At 42.4% G+C, this 17,503-nt stretch overlaps 1 protein-coding gene across 7 annotated transcripts in view; it reads left to right on the top strand.

Moving 5' to 3' along the window:
* Positions 1-17,503, top strand: part of DYNC1I1 (dynein cytoplasmic 1 intermediate chain 1) — a 202,978-nt gene that overhangs the window by 148,793 nt on the left and 36,682 nt on the right. For all 7 annotated transcript variants that reach the window (XM_048510901.1, XM_048510898.1, XM_048510902.1 and 4 more), the window contains 3 exons: positions 270-383; positions 2,565-2,698; positions 4,763-4,907. In XM_048510901.1, coding sequence (XP_048366858.1) covers positions 270-383; positions 2,565-2,698; positions 4,763-4,907 — 393 coding nt within the window. The remainder of the gene's footprint in view (positions 1-269; positions 384-2,564; positions 2,699-4,762; positions 4,908-17,503) is intronic.

Below are 17,503 nucleotides of genomic sequence, written 5' to 3'. Positions count from 1 at the left end.
CATCCACTTAATGCAACACTTTCACAGCCACAATCATCTTGGTTAGTTTGCAATAGTGTAAAATGAACCTTTGCAAAACATTTTTGAATGTCATACTGCACATGCGAGCATTTGGCAATACAAAGGCATTCCATTTCTGTCTGGCAAAAGGAGGAGTTCTGGGTGTTGTGTGACAACCAAATCTCTCCTTCACATAACATTAGTGCCATTTGGAAATTAACCTTTTTTGAAAATCCCATCTGATTTGTGGTATTTTGTGTATTTTCCAGCACCCTGTATACTGCGTCAATGTCGTTGGAACGCAGAATGCTCACAACCTCATTACCGTTTCGACAGATGGCAAAATGTGTTCCTGGAGCCTGGATATGCTCTCAACGCCACAGGTGGTTTTGTTTTTACCTATACAAGAAGAAAGGGTTGGGGTTAAAGCTGATTCCTACTTAATGGAACATCGTCTCTGAAAGCCAAAACCTCACATCCTATACGGACTAAACACCCTGTGGATGTACTTGAAAGACTGCAGCTTGCTTCCAGCAGTTGGCTTCTCTGAGAGCCAAAACCCATTTCCTCTGCCACAAATCATGTAATTATTGTAATGCGTTAATACACAGGTCAGTTTCAAGTGAAAATGAAATAATCCAGTTTTAAGCACAGGTAATCATGGAAATTGCCTGTGGTATAAATCACACTTACTCTCCGGCTTTGCTTAACGAATATAGACTAGATGGTAGGACAGCAGTACAAGCTGTCCTCGAAAGTGTAGCTTCTGATCAACGTCCAGTGACTAGACTAAGCTAAACAAACCGACCTTATTGACAAAATATTTTATACCCAACATTGCTTTTTCTTCCTGCATTCATTCTTAGTAGGATTCGCACTTGCTTCAAAAATAAAAAGTTGTTTAGATTGACTAAAGTGTGATCTTAAACAGGAAGGGCAGCCTCATCCAAAGTCCTTGACTGCGAGACTCGACACTGCTGCAGCACAGCCCCACCACCTCCAAGAGGGCTCTGCAGTGGTGCAGGTAGTAAAAAATGCAGCTCTCCCCTCCGACAGAAAGCCCTCCTTAGGGCTTATACATCTTAGGGCTGGGGCACTGCGCTCCCAGCCCTAAACCCCAGAAGGGAGGCAACTAATGTCAGCTCTGCCTCCGGGGATGCCCCATCTCCCAATGCTGGTGTCTGAGTGAGACACCAGTGTAGCCCCACTGTGGCCCAAACCTCTAGGTTTTGCCTTAATGGAGCTGAGGGGCAGGTGGTCACCAGCACGTCTGCCTTCTTGGCTGGGTAAGTGCTCTGGGAACGGCAAACACACTGGTGCAAGACCGCTCCAGTCCCACAAGCCGGGTGGGATGGGGCTGTTAGACCTCTCTGAGCTCATGGTGATGAATGTGGTTAGAAACATGTAACAGTTTTTATCATTATGCTGTAAATGCAACACTTTCACAGCCATTTTGCAATAGTGTAAATGGTTTGACTCTCTGTAAGACATCTTCATGCTGTTCAGATATGGTGTTCATGTGGTACAACAGCAACCATCTTAGAAGAGACATTCTCTCCTGCATATATGAAAGGAGGAGGAGAAGACATTGCCACCTATAGATTTGCAAGTACTACTTGATTAAATGTTGTGACTGCTATAGTTACTAGTTAAAATAAACTATATGCCAACTGTGAGAATAAAAAGGATAAACATTTGTCCAAATACTTCTGAAGTTAAGGGCAGATTCATTTTGATTTGTTGACTTCACATATTTTTTAGACTGCCATTCTACTCAAAGGTTCTCAAGACAGTTCACAGCATGTTAACACACACACACACACACACACACACACACACACACACACACACACACCAACCCAGAATAACATCAAACAACTTTTAAAAGCACATAGAAATAAACCCCTTTGAGTGTTGTCCCCAAATCAATGTGGTTTCTCCTTCTACTAAGAGGGTTCAGGCTCTAAAAAATGAGAGGGGCTCTCCGCTTTCATGTTATCCATATGACTGTGAAAAGGGCCCACTCACTCTTTGTCTTCAAAGATGAAGACCTCTTGGAGGACCCTTATGGACTCTGTTTGGAAAAAAAGGTGAAATAAGGGTTTCAAGGTCAAAACCAGGCCCTGAAACATAGTTTGGAAACAAACTGGAAGCCAATGCAGATAAGATACTACTGGATTTATTCCAAATTAAATGTTGAATTTAATCCAAGAAGAGAAAAATGACTTAAATAAATGATGTGTATCCTGCCCCATCCCCCCCCCCAAGTGCTGGTAGTCTTGCCTTCAGCACCCTTAAAGAAAGGCAGATTGACAAAACAACCCAGGAACCAGAAGTAAGTGGGGGTGATGCCCCTTCCCCGGTTCCCCCCTGCCCCCTGCCCAGACCTGCCTAACAACAGCATGGCAGGACAATAGTAAGCGTATAGCCACTTGCTTCTGATCATCATCAGTTCTCCAGAGCAGTCACCTACCAGGAACTGTTTGTGGCAAGTTCGAGATCCAGCTTGCCCCTGTCATATGTTCTGAATACAATAAATTGAAAAACTTGATATGTTTTGCTAGGAGAGTATGGAGCTGATGTTCAACAAATCAAAGCCTGTAGCAGTTACTGGAATGGCTTTCCCAACTGGAGATGTCAATAACTTTGTGGTTGGGAGTGAAGAGGGTACAGTCTACACAGCGTGTCGTCACGGAAGGTGATTTCTTTCTGTAAACTCATTGTGTCCCTGGCATCTATTGCGTAGCTTGCTATGTGCTCTAATTTGACAGATTGCGTTTAACCATGTTGGCCCATAGAAGAAAAAATCCGCAGAACTTGAAAGCTTCTCACAACTTTGTGACATTTTAGTTAATATAACCTTGTGGTTGACTCTAACTGTCAAAGCACTGTAGAAAGCTAAAAGGCCTTTCTTTGAATTCACTCACTTCAGTATTCTAGGAGATGTGGGAAAAAAAGTTATTGTTAGGATGCTATGCATATTGTGGAAGTAAGAATAAATTAAACCCATGGGAACTACTTCCAAATAATTACTTATCCCTCACATTTCTATCCTGCTCTTTCTTTAAGGCACTCAGGAGTGACATACATCCTCAATTTCATTCTCACAACAACCATGTGAGATAGGTTAGGTTGAGAGACAGCGATTAGCCAAAGGTCATCTAACAAGCTTATGGCTAAGCAGGTATTTGCAACAGGGTATCTCCAGTTCATGACAAATGCCTTAATCACTGTATTATGTTACCCTGGTTTTCACATTTAGGAAAGCCATGGTCCTTTAAACATTCATAAGCATTCAGGAATGGAGAAGGCCAAGAGTTTATTGTTGCTAGTTCAGTCATTTCGCTATTGTCCTAAGAGAAAGCTCCCATGAGCCACTTTAATTCTTCAGGAATGGAGAAGGCTGCTGAATGAGACAGAACTGGAATTTGTGCTTGACTACTGAAAATGGCTTTCCATTGTTGAGTTCGTTCTCTCCTGTTATGTTCAGGATCATTCAACCAGCGTCTGCATATTGTATGTTTCCATTCTGTGTTCCTTCCTACTCCATATAGATGGTGAAGGAGACACATACACATGTGACCATTTCATGTGAAGTATACGTGTGGTGAAAAATTAGAAGGAAAGAGAAGATGGCCACAGGACTGCCATTATAAGTGGTAGCTGTATGCTAAATGTAGTATCTTGGTCTGAACCACTAAAAGTAAAGAGCTGAAAATGAAAAGATTTCTTTCTTTCTCTCTTTCTTTTTCCTGCACTGTGCAAGTACAGCCATCGGACGTCATTCAAAAGATCAGTTCCTCATGTTTGTTGAAACGATTATGTTTTAACCATTTCAGTGCAGTTGCTTCTTGTGAAACCACCCTTAAATTCTTAACTTGCCTGTTGTGAATTAATGTTATGACTTCAACATGTTTCCATTTTACATAGCCTAATATATTATCTTCATTATGTGCAATGATTCAGATACCTCAGTTTTTTATCATTATACTGCCAGTATTGATTACCTTTGCTGTTTGAAAAGATTCAGATATCTCTGTTATTGCTACCTCTGTTAAGAAAGTAGATATCATACAGAGACACTGAATGACAAAGCAGGAGAAGGCAACAGTAGGAGACAGTTTCCCCCTCCCACACACACATTGTCTCCTGAAGCTTATAGGAATATAGCAGGGTTTTTTTTAAAGTCTAACTGTCACACACACACACAAAGTAGTCCCAAATTGGCAGAGAGCAAGTCCTGTGCAGACGTGAACCCTCAGCAGTAGTACTGAGGGAAACTAGTAGCTTGCCTCACCTCAGCCTCAAAGGGTGATGTACATCCTCCTAGTCCAATATTCCCTCCCACCCCAACAGATTTCCCTATCAAGCATTAAGAGAGGACCAGCTGTAGTAGCAGCTATTCCAGGGGTCTGCAACCTGCGGCTCTCCAAATGTTCATGAACTACAATTCCCATCAGACCCTGCCAGCATAGTCAATTGACCATGCTGACAGGGGCTGATGGGAATTGTAGTTCATGAACATCTGGAGAGCCGCAGGTTGCAGACCCCTGAGCTATTCCAAAGCCAGACTCGGGAGTCCCACAAGACTTGACCTGCAGAATGCCTGCAGATGCAAAAGACCTGTCTTGTCAATAATGATCAGAAGCCTCATGGATACAAACCTGGGGGATCCTAAGGGAACCATGATAGTGGCACCTTAGATCAAGGTTGTCTTCTGATGTTGGCTGCTTCCTGAATATGTGTATCTGCCTTTCTGCAGTAAAGCGGGCATTGGTGAAATCTTTGAGGGCCACCAAGGTCCTGTCACAGGAATCAACTGCCACATGGCTGTCGGTCCAGTTGACTTTTCCCATCTCTTTGTCACATCATCATTTGACTGGACTGTCAAGTTATGGACTACAAAGGTAAGTTGAAAGCAGGAAATATAATATTGATTAATGAAGTTAGCCACACTGTTGCTTTCCACTATGAATGAAAATAGAGATCCTTAGATTTCCACTAGCTGACAGGAATTCATCTTATGCAAAAATTACAGTGTCATGCTGAGCAAAGGTACATCCTTATAAGTAGGGTTCCCAGCTCCTGGTTGAAAAATACCTGAAAATTTTGGGGATGGAGGAGGGCAGGGTTTGGAAAAGGGAGGGACTTCAGTGGGGTATAATACCATGGAGTCTACCTTCCAAAGTAGCCACTATGTCCAGGTGAACTGATCACCATTTGGATATCAGTTGTAATTTTAAAGGATCTCCAGCTACCACCTGGAAGTTAGCAACCCTACTTCTCAGTCCACTTAAGTTCACTTTCAAACACAATGAGACTATATAATTTGTTTCAACCAGGCTTGTAGTTAGGGTGGGTGTGTTGCCTCAGGTAGCCAACCAGGTGGTGACTGGAGAGCTCCTGAGATTACAAGTGATCTTCAGGTGACGAGATCAGTTCACCTGGAGAAAATGGCTGTTTCGGAAGGTGGACTGTAGGGCATTATACCCCATTGAAGTCCTTCCCTTCCCTTCCCCTCCCCAAATCCCACCCTTCCCAACTCCATTCTCAAAATCTCCAGGTATTTTCCAGTCCAGGCAACCATAGCAATGCTCAAATAGGATTTTTTAAAAGCTTTTCATGATGTGGCAATTTCATTTAACGAAAGATAACTTATTTCTGAGAATAGTACCATGTGCCATTGGAAAGCTGAAAAAACTATTGGGATATATTCTTTCATGAACCAGAGCCCACTTCCTCAGATGCTTGAAGTGTTTCATTCAGAGGCCATAGAGGAATAGGCCCTAGAAAGTGAGGGAAAGGCTGGTTATAACAGACAGAGGCCAAAAGGCTCTGAAATCCAAGAGATGTGTTTGTTAACATTAGCATGTAAAGAACAGGTGAACGCATGATCCAATCAAAAGGGTCAGTATTTCTACTTACTAAAACTTCTTGAATAAGATGGCCTTATAACACTTATGACACAATAAGTTAGTATTTGAGGTACCACAAGACTCTCATGGACTTTTACTGGAGCTACAATGTTTCATTCTCACCCAGCTCAGTAATTGCGGAAGTCCCAGGTCAGAAATCCAAGTAATTCTGTCAGAGAAAGGAGTCATGTCATGAGCAGGGCTCTTCCCGAAAGACTTGGGAGTTCCAATGTTACCATGAGAAGCAGAAACAAACCATGTTGTAGGGGTTGCCACACTGTTGAAGGTTACCACAGAAGGAATCCTTGGAAAATGCCGTCTCATGGAGAAGCTATATGGCTCAAGGTTTCTCGAAGAGAAGCTATAATCCTTAGGAATGCAAAGAGATGCTCCAGCTGCATGTAATTTAAAAAGCGGAACCCTGCTGGAAAGCATCTATCGGTACTAATCCATCTGCATTTTTTGAAAGGCAGGTGATCTAAAGGGAGGGCTTTTTCACTTTGAGGATGTTGGCTCATTCTAACTGAAGCATGTACACTTTCTGCCCCTGAGTCATAAGATCACAGCACTTCATAAAAGCAGAACTGGATGCATAAGGAGTCAAGAGATATCCTAGCAGGATGAATCTGCTGAGCCATATGTTTATTTGGGCATTAGTGCTTTGAACATGTAAATTGTTTTCTAAAGACCACCTGTTCGTTCATAAACACTGAGAATTATTAACAAATGTTATTGCACGGCAGTGCCAGTGTCGCTTGCCATGTGATCATGTGCAGGGAGAATTATACAATACCACATGAAGAAAAAGCAGGTTTGAGTTTTATAAAAATATCCTGTGATTCCGCCATAAATAATCTTCACTGCGTCTTCAAAAGGAAAGTGCTTGCTTCTAGGGGCAGACTTTACAAGACTGAACAGGATTTTAGCTACACCTTCTATTGTTATTTTTTCACCCATTAAAGCTACAACTGATACTGGAGGGTTCCTTCCTCATGAACTGTTTTTCTTACTATGCCTCTGTAAATATGTATGACCCAGTAGAGTGAAGGTATATGAGCAGTGGTGGGATCCAAAAATTTTAATAACAGGTTCCGATGGTGGTGGGATTCAAACAGTGGCACCGCCGCACACACGCACCTCCAGTCCCTATTGGGCAAGGAGGTTGCTTTAGTAACCCCTTCTCGGCACTCAGAAAAAATTAGTGACCACTTCTACAGAAGTGGTGAGAACTGGTTGGATCCCACCTCTGTATATGAAGATATCCATTTTAGAACTGTCCTGAGAACCTATGCATGGGGGTTTTCCATAAAGTAGGCCACATTAGTTGAAGTATTTTTTTAAAAAAACATTCAAGTTTCTGATAGTCTCAATTTGTCAATACAGTTCAGGGACACATAATTTTACACCGTGGCTCCCATGGCATATATTTTTAATAGCTGTTGGGCATTTGACTGTTGGTCAAGAGAAGATTTGCATTGCAATCTAAAGTGGAATCAAACTCTTCTGAATTCACTGATGTCAAAAATCCAATAAACAAAACAACAGACTACATCTTGACCTAGTTTTTGAGCTTCCTGAGTGGCTTCTCCAGTGACCCAGGCTGTGAACCATGGGACAAAAGCCCTATGCCCCTGGCCATGTACAAGATTTATAAAAGACCTGAAAGAGGAATTAGAGAAAAAAAACAGGATATATTTTTCTCTAATGGTAGCCAAAGTAGATTATCACATCATTCTCTCCTCATCTACTCTATCATTACAACAACAACCTTGTGAAGTAGGCTAGGGTGAAAGATTGCAACAGGGCCCAGGATTACAGGGTGAACTGTGGTGGCAGAGCAGGGATTCAAACCCAGCCATCCCAGAACTTAGTTTGACTTAAAACAAGAAGATATGCTGTGACCTACACAATGGCAATGCTGGAAGGTTTGGGGGTGGGGAGGCCTTGGGGAAGGTAGAGTTTGGGGAAGATGGAATGTCACTTTCCTGTGATGCTGTAGACTGCCTTCTCTAGTGTCGGTGGCCTTTACAATGGAGACTAGTGGGATTTCCTAGAGTGTCACTATGTGGAGGCATTTTTTCTCCTGTTTCTCATTTCATCAGTAGTGGGGTATTGGAGTTGAGCTGGAAGTTCCCTGTCTCAGGTGGATATATGGAAGAGTAAACTATGCTGTTAGATAAGTCATTTATTGACTAACCTAGAAGGGTTGAGGGGATAGTTGTATGAGCAAGAATGAAAGTGTGGGACTTGTGCATATAGTGCAAAAGCAGAACTTGATTCTTCATTAGAACTCTTATTTTATGAGGTATTCTTGAATTTGATACAAATTGTACAGGTTTTTTCACAGTCTTTTTCACTCAGAGTATGCTGGGGAGGGAAAATGATGTCATAGAACAAATCTTTTACATATCAGTTGGTGCATAGAACCCCCAAAGCACCATGCAAGTCCTTGCTAATGAAACATCCAGAACAAAAATAGACTGTATCAGTAAGGAAGCAAAGCAGAAGTAGCATCAAGATTTTTTTTTTAAATTCCAGCTTTGGTTTGAAAACCACAAGGCCTGATCTCAGTGAGACTACTGGAATGAGCGTGGGTGGCATGTTCTGGTTTATAAGTTATACACAATTTAGAAAACAAACTTTTTTTCTACCATGCAGATTGTACATTACAGTAGAAATAAGAGATGAATAAGGCTTTGTTGCATACTTCAAACGAATCCCTTGAATTCACCCCTAAAATAGAATATAACCCATACCCCATCCACTCCTAAACAGAGATGTGCAACATTCCTTTCCCATCCCCTTACAGATTTAGAGTGGAGAATAAGGGCATTTATAGATGTTCCTGCTGTGTGCTGTTCATTGCTTCTCTCTCTTGTACTCTAGTCTTGTGAACCCTCACCCAGTCTGTGCTAGTACACTGTCTTGCAAGAATTAGCATGTGTCGTAGCCAGCATTGCTGGCTTCCTGCAGGGATGCCTCAAAGGGAAAGGCAGGGTTTTTCTCTGGGACATTTGCCAGAGGTGAGATGATTTCTGCAGATCCCAATGAGAACTAGTTACTTATTTAGAATTCCCATAATCAGATTTTAAAATAGCCACACTTCCTTGGTTAACTTTGTCAAATAAAAATCACTTCCAGAATCAAAAATAAGTTTTTTTCCCTTTTAGTAAAAAATGACTAACATATCTGCAAGAACACAAGAACCTCATGTGATTAGATCAGTGTCCATGTAGTCCAGCATCCTGTTTTACACAATAGCCAACCATTTACTTGGGAGAGCCAGTAAATGGGGCAGAGATGCCAAGACCTTGCCCTGGTGTTGCATCCTTCAGACTTTCTCTGTTTCTAGTTGTGGAAGCTCCATTTACTTTACCATGTCTATAGCCATTGAGAGACCTATCCCTAAAAAAAAATCTGTTTAATTCCCCTTTAAAGCCATCTTGGCTAGTGGTCATCATTACAACCACAGAGAGTGAATTCTGCAATGTAATTAGTTGCCGAGTAAAGAAATATTTCATTTTTTCTATCCTAAATCTATTGCCTATCATCTTCATTGGATGCCCCTGAGTTCTAGTATTATAGATGGAGGGGAAAAGGTGTTCTGTATGTAGAGATAAAATCTCTACATCTGCACCCTGCATAATTGTATTAACTTCTGTTGTTTGTTCCTCTCTCCCACACCCCATTGGTCATCTCCTAAACTGAAAAGTCTCAGATTGCCCCTGCCAGTGTTCAGACTCAATTCCAGATCCTTTATGAACAAGGGGTGTCTTGTAACTATTTCAAGCCTTCCTTCTTTTGTATAATTTTCCCTCTCCTCCATGGCAGTCAGAGTTGCATTATCGTCCCATCTTGCGTTAATCCCAATGTCTTCTTTGAATTAGTCCCAGCAAAGAGAATAAATTCACTTCTGGAAAACATTGCTACTGCCTATATTATCCCATATAACTGTATAAAACGGAGAGTGACTTGATTATTACAATAAGGCTGTAGATCCTTCAGAAAGTCGCCTGCTGGGTTAACATGGGGATCTTTCTGTCTGTTCAGTTTTTTGGGTTTTGTCCAGAAGCAAAGCAATGAATGAATTTTCTTCCAAGCTCATTTTGTTGTCAAAAAGCCAAACTGACTCAGAGGAATGGGTGGAGCTGCTTGTTCAGACAGGATTTTTTACTTTTTGCCCTTTACCTCTGGAGCCAGAGGTCTGGCTCCCATCCAGCTGAATGAGGAGAAGATTATGGTCTTTCTCTAGGTAATTTGAAGGAGCAAAACCAAAGTCAAGTCAGGTGATCTCAAGTCTGTGCTGAGTTTTCCCATAATGTTTCCCTTGTTTTTGCTTATCTGTTTCACTGTAACCACAAAGGGGGAAAATGGACATCGGGAGGCATTTTGGTATATGTGTCAATTGCATAATTTTATATATATATATATATAATGTAATAGTACTAATCCAAAATGAGATGGAGTTAGGAATGTATTCACATTTTTGCAAAAAGTATCCTGCCTTTCTGGTGATTTTTTTTTTCAATTTGATATTTCTTTAAAAAATACTTCAAGTTGTACACAAGGAGGCTGGTGTCAAGAGGTGGAGTGGGAAGGGAATGTATCTTTGGCCCTTTCCGCATGGGCGGATTATGGCGCCCTAGGGACGGCAAAAACGCCGTCCCCAGGGAGCTATTCACACAGGGGGCGCAGCTGCTTCGCAGCCGCGCCGCCCTCGTGCCGCCCAACTGGCACGAAGCCGCCGTTTTCCGACCTCGCTTGGGAAGCGAAGTTTTCAGAAAATGGCGGCTTGGAGTCGCTGCCGTGCGAACGGCAGCGGCTTCAAGGCGCCCTCCCCCCTTCCACCCTTCACTTACCTTGTCTCTGGCCGTCCGGTGCGTCGCCGAGGCCTGGGGACACGCCCCCCTGCCCCGCGACGCTGGAGCCGGACGGCCGTGAGACATGCCGGACAGCCAGAGACACGCCAGGTTGGCTGGGCGACGGCGCTCTGCGGCGCCATCATCCCAGCTGTTTCTGGGACCGTTCGTGCAAACGGTCCCAGGGGGGTTGGGTCAGCGTGGAATACGCCGACCCAACCCCCATCGTCGCTGTGTGGAAACGGCCTTTGTTGGTCAAGAAACATGAATTATGTTATTCTGCCCTGATTCAATTATGACCAATAGGGATATCCTGCCTTTTGTGTTTTGATTTGGAAATTCCAGTTTCTGACCTAGGCTGTCACCACCTGGGACAAAACTGTAGTTGTCTTTTCCCCCCTGACTGTCCCAACAAAATTATCACTAGATGGTTTCATTGTTAGAATGATTATCACTAAATCTGTCATCTGTTTTTGCTTCCTTTGCACTAAAATGTTGTACAAGTGATATAAATGGTATAAAATACCATAAAAGAAACATACAGTTTGGGAATATCAGGGGGAAAATGAGCAGTATAGAAAGGCTCACACTCCCAACGTATGGAAACAAAAAGAAATTGAAAACTTAAAGACAAAATATTTATATGTTCTGAAGAGAAACTAGAGCAGGCTTATTAAGGGGGAAAGAAACATGCAAACTGGAAAATGACAGTAGGAAATGTCAGACTAAAAGTTAGGTATGACATAGTCACTTGGATCGAACAGGGAATTGCTGATGGGGTACATTTCCTTATTTTAATACAGCCAACTCAGGATTTTATCAAAAGTTTTGTAATGTTTACTGAATACTGTATCCTTTGGAGTCAGATTCCACTATGAGAATTCATAGCCCTTTAAAAGAATAAATTTCATGGAAAAAGTTGTAAATGTGTGCACTAAGTAAATCTTTTAACTTTAGTAATTAGAAATAAACAGCTCAACATCATTCCTTTTTTTGATCATATGCCTTGTAAAATATTAATTATTTGGATTTTCCTGTGTAAGGGTAAGCAGTAGCAAACAGTTGTTTTATTGAAAGAAGGACTTGATTTTATTGCTGTCAAGTCACAGCTGACTTTTGGTGACTCCATAAGGTTTTCAAGGCAACAGATGCTGGAGTTGGTTTGGAAGAAGTATCAGTGTGCTTTCATAAATAAATAGATTTTTTTTAAAAAATGGAAGGAAATGGAGAATGTGGAAGTAAAGCAGTGTGGCAGGAGGACAACGTCTGCATTCAACTGAACATCAGATGTTGATGCCATCCATGGCATTAGTGTCCCTTGAATGGTCATCCCCAACCACTTGTTGCAACTCTACACACACAGGCTATGTGTTACAACTCTACACAACTGTGTGTTACAACTCTACACAACTCTACACACATCTGGCTGCCAAGTATTACCACTGAGTGTTGGCACTGATTAAACTGCCAGTGCAATGGGGCAAGGGAGAAACTCTCAGCCATATACTATGGTAAGGGTGGCCAACCTATGGTGCTCCAGATATTTATGGACTACAATTCCCATCAGTCCCTGCTAGAATGGCCAATTGGCCATGCTGGCAGGGGCTGATAGGGATTGTAGTCCATGAACATCTGGAGCACCATAGGTTGGCCACCCCTATACTAGGGCCATACACCTGTGTGTCCCTCCCCCCTGTGTGTGTGTCCTTCCCACCCTGCAGTGGCAGATCAGGCTCACTGTGTGTGTGAATCAGCAGACAAATGTGTGAAAAATTGAAAGACAGGTTTTTTTGGGGGTGGGGACAATTATATGCCTTCCCAAAAAAGCAAGTTTCAGACAAGCTGGTAGGTAACGTAAGAATTGCATATGTCAGTGGTTTTGATCATCTGGAGAGACCAAGTTTCCTGCTGAATATACATTTGTTGAAATTCCCTTTTCAGGCAAAAGTAGCTGGGTATCAAGCGGAAGGTTTGGCCTTCAGCTGTAATTCTGAAACCCCTTATTCTGGAGAAACCCTTTGAAGTTAATGGGCTCTTCCATAGCTGGTGGCTAAAAGCCTGGGAACAGATTCTAGATGCTTGCACCAGGTCTTCTGCCTGTCAGCATAATGTCTCTGCAATGTCTATAAACTGGCCATGTTGCTGGGTGATATCTGTGATATGGCCTCTCCCCCTGTGCTCTGCCAGAACAACTTTGTTCATCGGAGAATGGCCTTCTGCAGGCATTAACTTGCCAGTAGGCAAAATCGACAGCTACACACATGCCTTGAGCCTGGTAACTGATGAGCTGCCAGTGGAGTGACTGTAGAATGGGAGTAATATGCATGCTCCATCTAGCTCCTGATAATATCTGAACTGCACCATTCTGCGCCAGTTGGAGTTTCCGAATTGATTTTGAGGGGAGACTAATGTACAGTACATAACAGTAGTCTAGTTTCAATGTCACTACAGCATGGATCCAGGTGGCCTGATCAGCCATATCAAGGTAAGGGGCCAATTTTCGAGCTAGGCTGAGTTAGAAGAACACATTTTTTGCTGATTCTCCAGCAATAATGTTGGGTCCATTATAACCCTGAGGTGCTTAACTGTGTTGGCAAGGGACAAATGAATATAATCAAAAATAGCGATCATGGTGTCCTTCAAGACCTCTGCTGTCCCAGTCAGCATTACTTCACTCCGGGATTTAGTTTCAGTGTTTTGCTCTTAGCCATTTAAGCACAGCAGACAGGCAGTAATTTAGGACCTCTATCACATTACTAAAGCTGTATATCATCGGCATATTGATGACAGTCCACCCCATAATTTCAAATGATCAGTTCCCCTGGAAGAAAGGGCAACTTTAGAGGGTAGACGCTATAGTATCTCAACGGACTCGATGGCATCTCTAAGGCAGACTCTGTGGCATCTATGGTCTCTCCCCTCCACAAACTCCATCCTCCCTATGTTATATCCTCAGATTTTCAGGAATATCCAGAGCCAGACTTGGGAGTCCTGCCTTCCACAGAACTAGTTTCTGTCATCTGGAGACAAATTGCAATCCCAGGAGAACTCCAGGCCCTATATGGAGGTTGGTAAGCTCAAGGCCAGAGTGTTCTTGTCCTTGGAGTCCCCAGACAGCTGGCTGTTAGAACAGGAAGGGGGAGAGGAAGCCATCCAGAACCTGCTACTATTTGAATCAGGAAGGTCACCTAACAATCACCCTGCCCTAATCGGCATATTCCTAAATTGTTTTGGAGTGGAGGAACACAGACACAGAAACCAGCACAGAAATTTGTTATACCAAAGGAGAATATAGTGGCTGGTCAGAGTTTCCAAGTTAATTCCTAAAAGCTTATTATCAGGGATTAATCTGAGGACTTCCTTCCTTCCTTCCTTCCTTCCTTCCTTCCTTCCTTCCTTCCTTCCCAGAATCATTTAGTGCCAGAGGTTAGCATTGCTACACATGAAATAATGCAAAAGGAGACAATATTCTGAACCAGTGCAGTGTACCGTTTCCTGCTTGTTGAATCGAGGCAGTTCTCAGTGGCTCCCCGGCAAGCTTCAGCCAGGACAGCTCTTCTTTTTAGTACTTAACCAGTTATCAAGCAGATGAGCTGAGCAACCAGACTTAATGCATTATAAGCTCTGCAGCTCCAGCCTGTTGTGAGTCACTTCTGAGCAAAATGCTTAAAACGTTAAGGAGATTAACTAAATCACCAGTTTACCTGTCAGCATCAAACTCCCCTCCCCAAATACCCCAAAACATGTCTTCAAATCACTGCTGCCTGACAGACTGACGCTTCCTAAAGTCAGGTGATGTCTGGCTTGAAGAATTCGCCGTCTCTTCTCATTATTAGGCATTTCTCAAGTGATACTTAAACCATTTCTTCATTACGTCTGTATACCCATCCTTAAGGAACATATACTAACGCATGGAGTCCCCCCTCCCCTCATTTCTCCTTCAAAACAACCTGGTATTTTAATCTAGGAGACAGTGCCAGACTCAACTTCAAGGAGATTGAAAGACAGATAGGATTTTGAACCCAGGTTTTCTTAGTCCTATATTCACCACATCATATTGGCATTTTTATGCTTGGTACGTGTGTTTGTAATTTGCATGTAAACACATCATTGGATTAGAATATCCATTTGTTTGAACAAGGGTTGGCCTTTTGCTTTTGGAACAGCAGCTGTTTAACGGGGTGGGGGGTGGGGTGGGCATGTCTTATACCTGTACCAGGTTCCAATTTATGATTGGTCACAGCAGGATCACCACTGCATTTTCTTTTACTGCTGTGCTTATTACAGTTTTTTTACCAGAAAGACAGGATGTAATAAAGGCACAGAAGTAGGTGTTGTTTTGTTATGTGTTTATAAGTGCCCTTCCTTCCAGGAGCTCAATGTCTTTCTGCTTTGATTAATCCTCACAAGTATCAAATGAGGTAAATAAGGCTATGAAATAGTGAGTAGCCCAAAGTCATCACTGAACTTCATAACTAACCAGGGGTTTGAACCCAACTCTCTCTAGTCCTCATCTAACAACTACACAGTGTTTTCACTGTGTTGTAGATGATAGTTTCCAGCTGATCCTAAATGCTAAGTGCTGATGCTATGTTTCATTAACAACATTCACACTTGAGATATTTTAGACCTGGCTAGAAGTATTTTCAGTATCAATTGTGACAGTGTCCTTAGATTTTAAGATGGACTCAAATTGAATGTCTAGATTTGACTAGATTTTTTTCTTGATTCTTTCTGTTTTACTTGGCCATGATCTACTAACTTTAAAGGAAACCACAAAATGCTAATCATTATGTTATCTCCAGACTGAGTCTGTTCTTGAAACCCCTTCCCTCTTACCCTCCTTCATTCCCCCCTTATAATAGTCTCCACATGTTTATGCAAAAATGAAGTACATTTTAAAAATCTTTGGCATACAAATCAATTAAGCAAACCAGCTTTTCATAGCTTCTTTGCAGGAAGAGCAATTTATAGATATTCTTGCTTTGCTACTGTGACCAATCACAGTTTCAAGCCCACCAAGGAGAAGAGTGACACGAAACACAAAGTAGCACTAAGCATTAAATGGAAATGAATTTTGATGGTTATGGGTGGGGAGGGGAGTCATTCTTTCATTTAGGAAAAATCTCGATAGGAAGACTTCTCAGCTTTCTATCTTCTACAGTTGTGCTTTTATATTTGTTCATTAACAAGCACAAAAAGATATTCGGCAAAGAAAATCTTACCACTTTGCCTAGGCCAACACCTGGTTTTGCCAGGATGACTTGTCAAGCTTCCTCTCTCAAAGGGGTCTTCTGGTGAGTAGACCAACTACCATAACCTCCTTTATGATGAAGTATAGACCAAACACCTCAATCCATTGGTTTTTAATCCATGAGTTGTGGGTCCTCTAGAATTTTACAGAGCTTCACCTGCTGGGTTGCAAGCCCTTAGAGAGCTGCCATTTGGCGGGGGCAGTGTTTTGAAAGGCCCAGCTGCTAATCTTGCCTCTCTTTGCATGCACCATGAGAGTAGGGCAGAGGCGTAGCAAGGGGGGGAAAGCACCCGGTGCACTGGTGCCTCCTCTGCCCCTGCCCCACCCCGGGACGCCCCGCCCTCGCCCTGCTCCCACAGGGGCATGCCCCTGGTGCATCATGCCCCCTCCCCCTTGGAGCTATGCCTCTGGAGTAGGGTGATGTGAGAGCACTTAGTAGTACTGAAGTGTCTTCGCAGGTTTTGACCCGTAGCTTGTTCCTCACTGTGGCATAGTTCTTGGTGCTCAGCTTCTGTTCCCTGTTCCTAGCTTTCTTGATCTTCTGACCTTGTGAGATTATAACTCTGTCCCTTCCTAAATCTCACACTGCAAAATGGGGTTCTGCATATATTAGCTGCATCTATGCAGCTAATCATGATTTCTAAGCAGGAAGTATCTGATACTGGCTGGTGCTCAACATACAAGAGTTCAGCTCAGGACACAAGTCTCCCACAGTGCAGTCTGAAGCATAGTCACACCACTCTTGGACTGAAAAGAGCATAGCTCTGCTCAAGATTGCAACCACTAGTCTTCCACAGCTTGTTAAGCAGAATAGCTGAGTACTAGTGAGTTTAAAGTTATATAGACACAGCAATAAAAGCCAGTTCTCCCAATAATCATAAAGGAGGGGAAAGCATTTTCCCTCTTGTTCATTTATTCCACTCATAAATGCATGGAAGTACCATGCTTTGAATCAATTCGATTCAGTATGCTTATTTGGAAGCATAAGTCATCACAAAACAATGTTCTTCCTGTGTATATGCAAAAGGCTTCGAGGAGATGATCAAACATACACATTCCTGGAATGAGCTATTTACAGCTTCTACATTTATGGATTCAGGATTGACAGCACCTAAAAAAAATATGCATCAAGCTTTTTATAGTGCTCCTAAATTAGATGAACACTTCTACAAGAAACGGCAACAGGTTGTAATTTCGTTAAGATTTTCCCAGCTGCCACAACCTGTTCTCTTATATAGGTATACATTTCTCCAAATAAATGAAGACATTTTGAATTTTAGTAGGTCAGTCAAATGTAGCAAGAACTAGCAGTGTGTGATTTATGTTATAGATCTACAGTGTTTTACATAACTTTTATGAAGTTCATCTACCTTTCTATCTCTCTGTGTGCGTTAAATGCCTTCAACTCACTCTTGACTCATAGCAAACCTATGAATCAAGCCTCCCAAACATCCTATTGTTAACAACCTTGCTCA

This window comes from Sphaerodactylus townsendi, linkage group LG11 (genome assembly GCF_021028975.2).
Source record: "Sphaerodactylus townsendi isolate TG3544 linkage group LG11, MPM_Stown_v2.3, whole genome shotgun sequence".
In the NCBI taxonomy this organism is placed as follows: Eukaryota; Metazoa; Chordata; class Lepidosauria; order Squamata; family Sphaerodactylidae; genus Sphaerodactylus; species Sphaerodactylus townsendi.
Note: the sequence above shows the minus strand (reverse complement) of the source record. Positions and strands in the feature narration are given on the sequence as shown.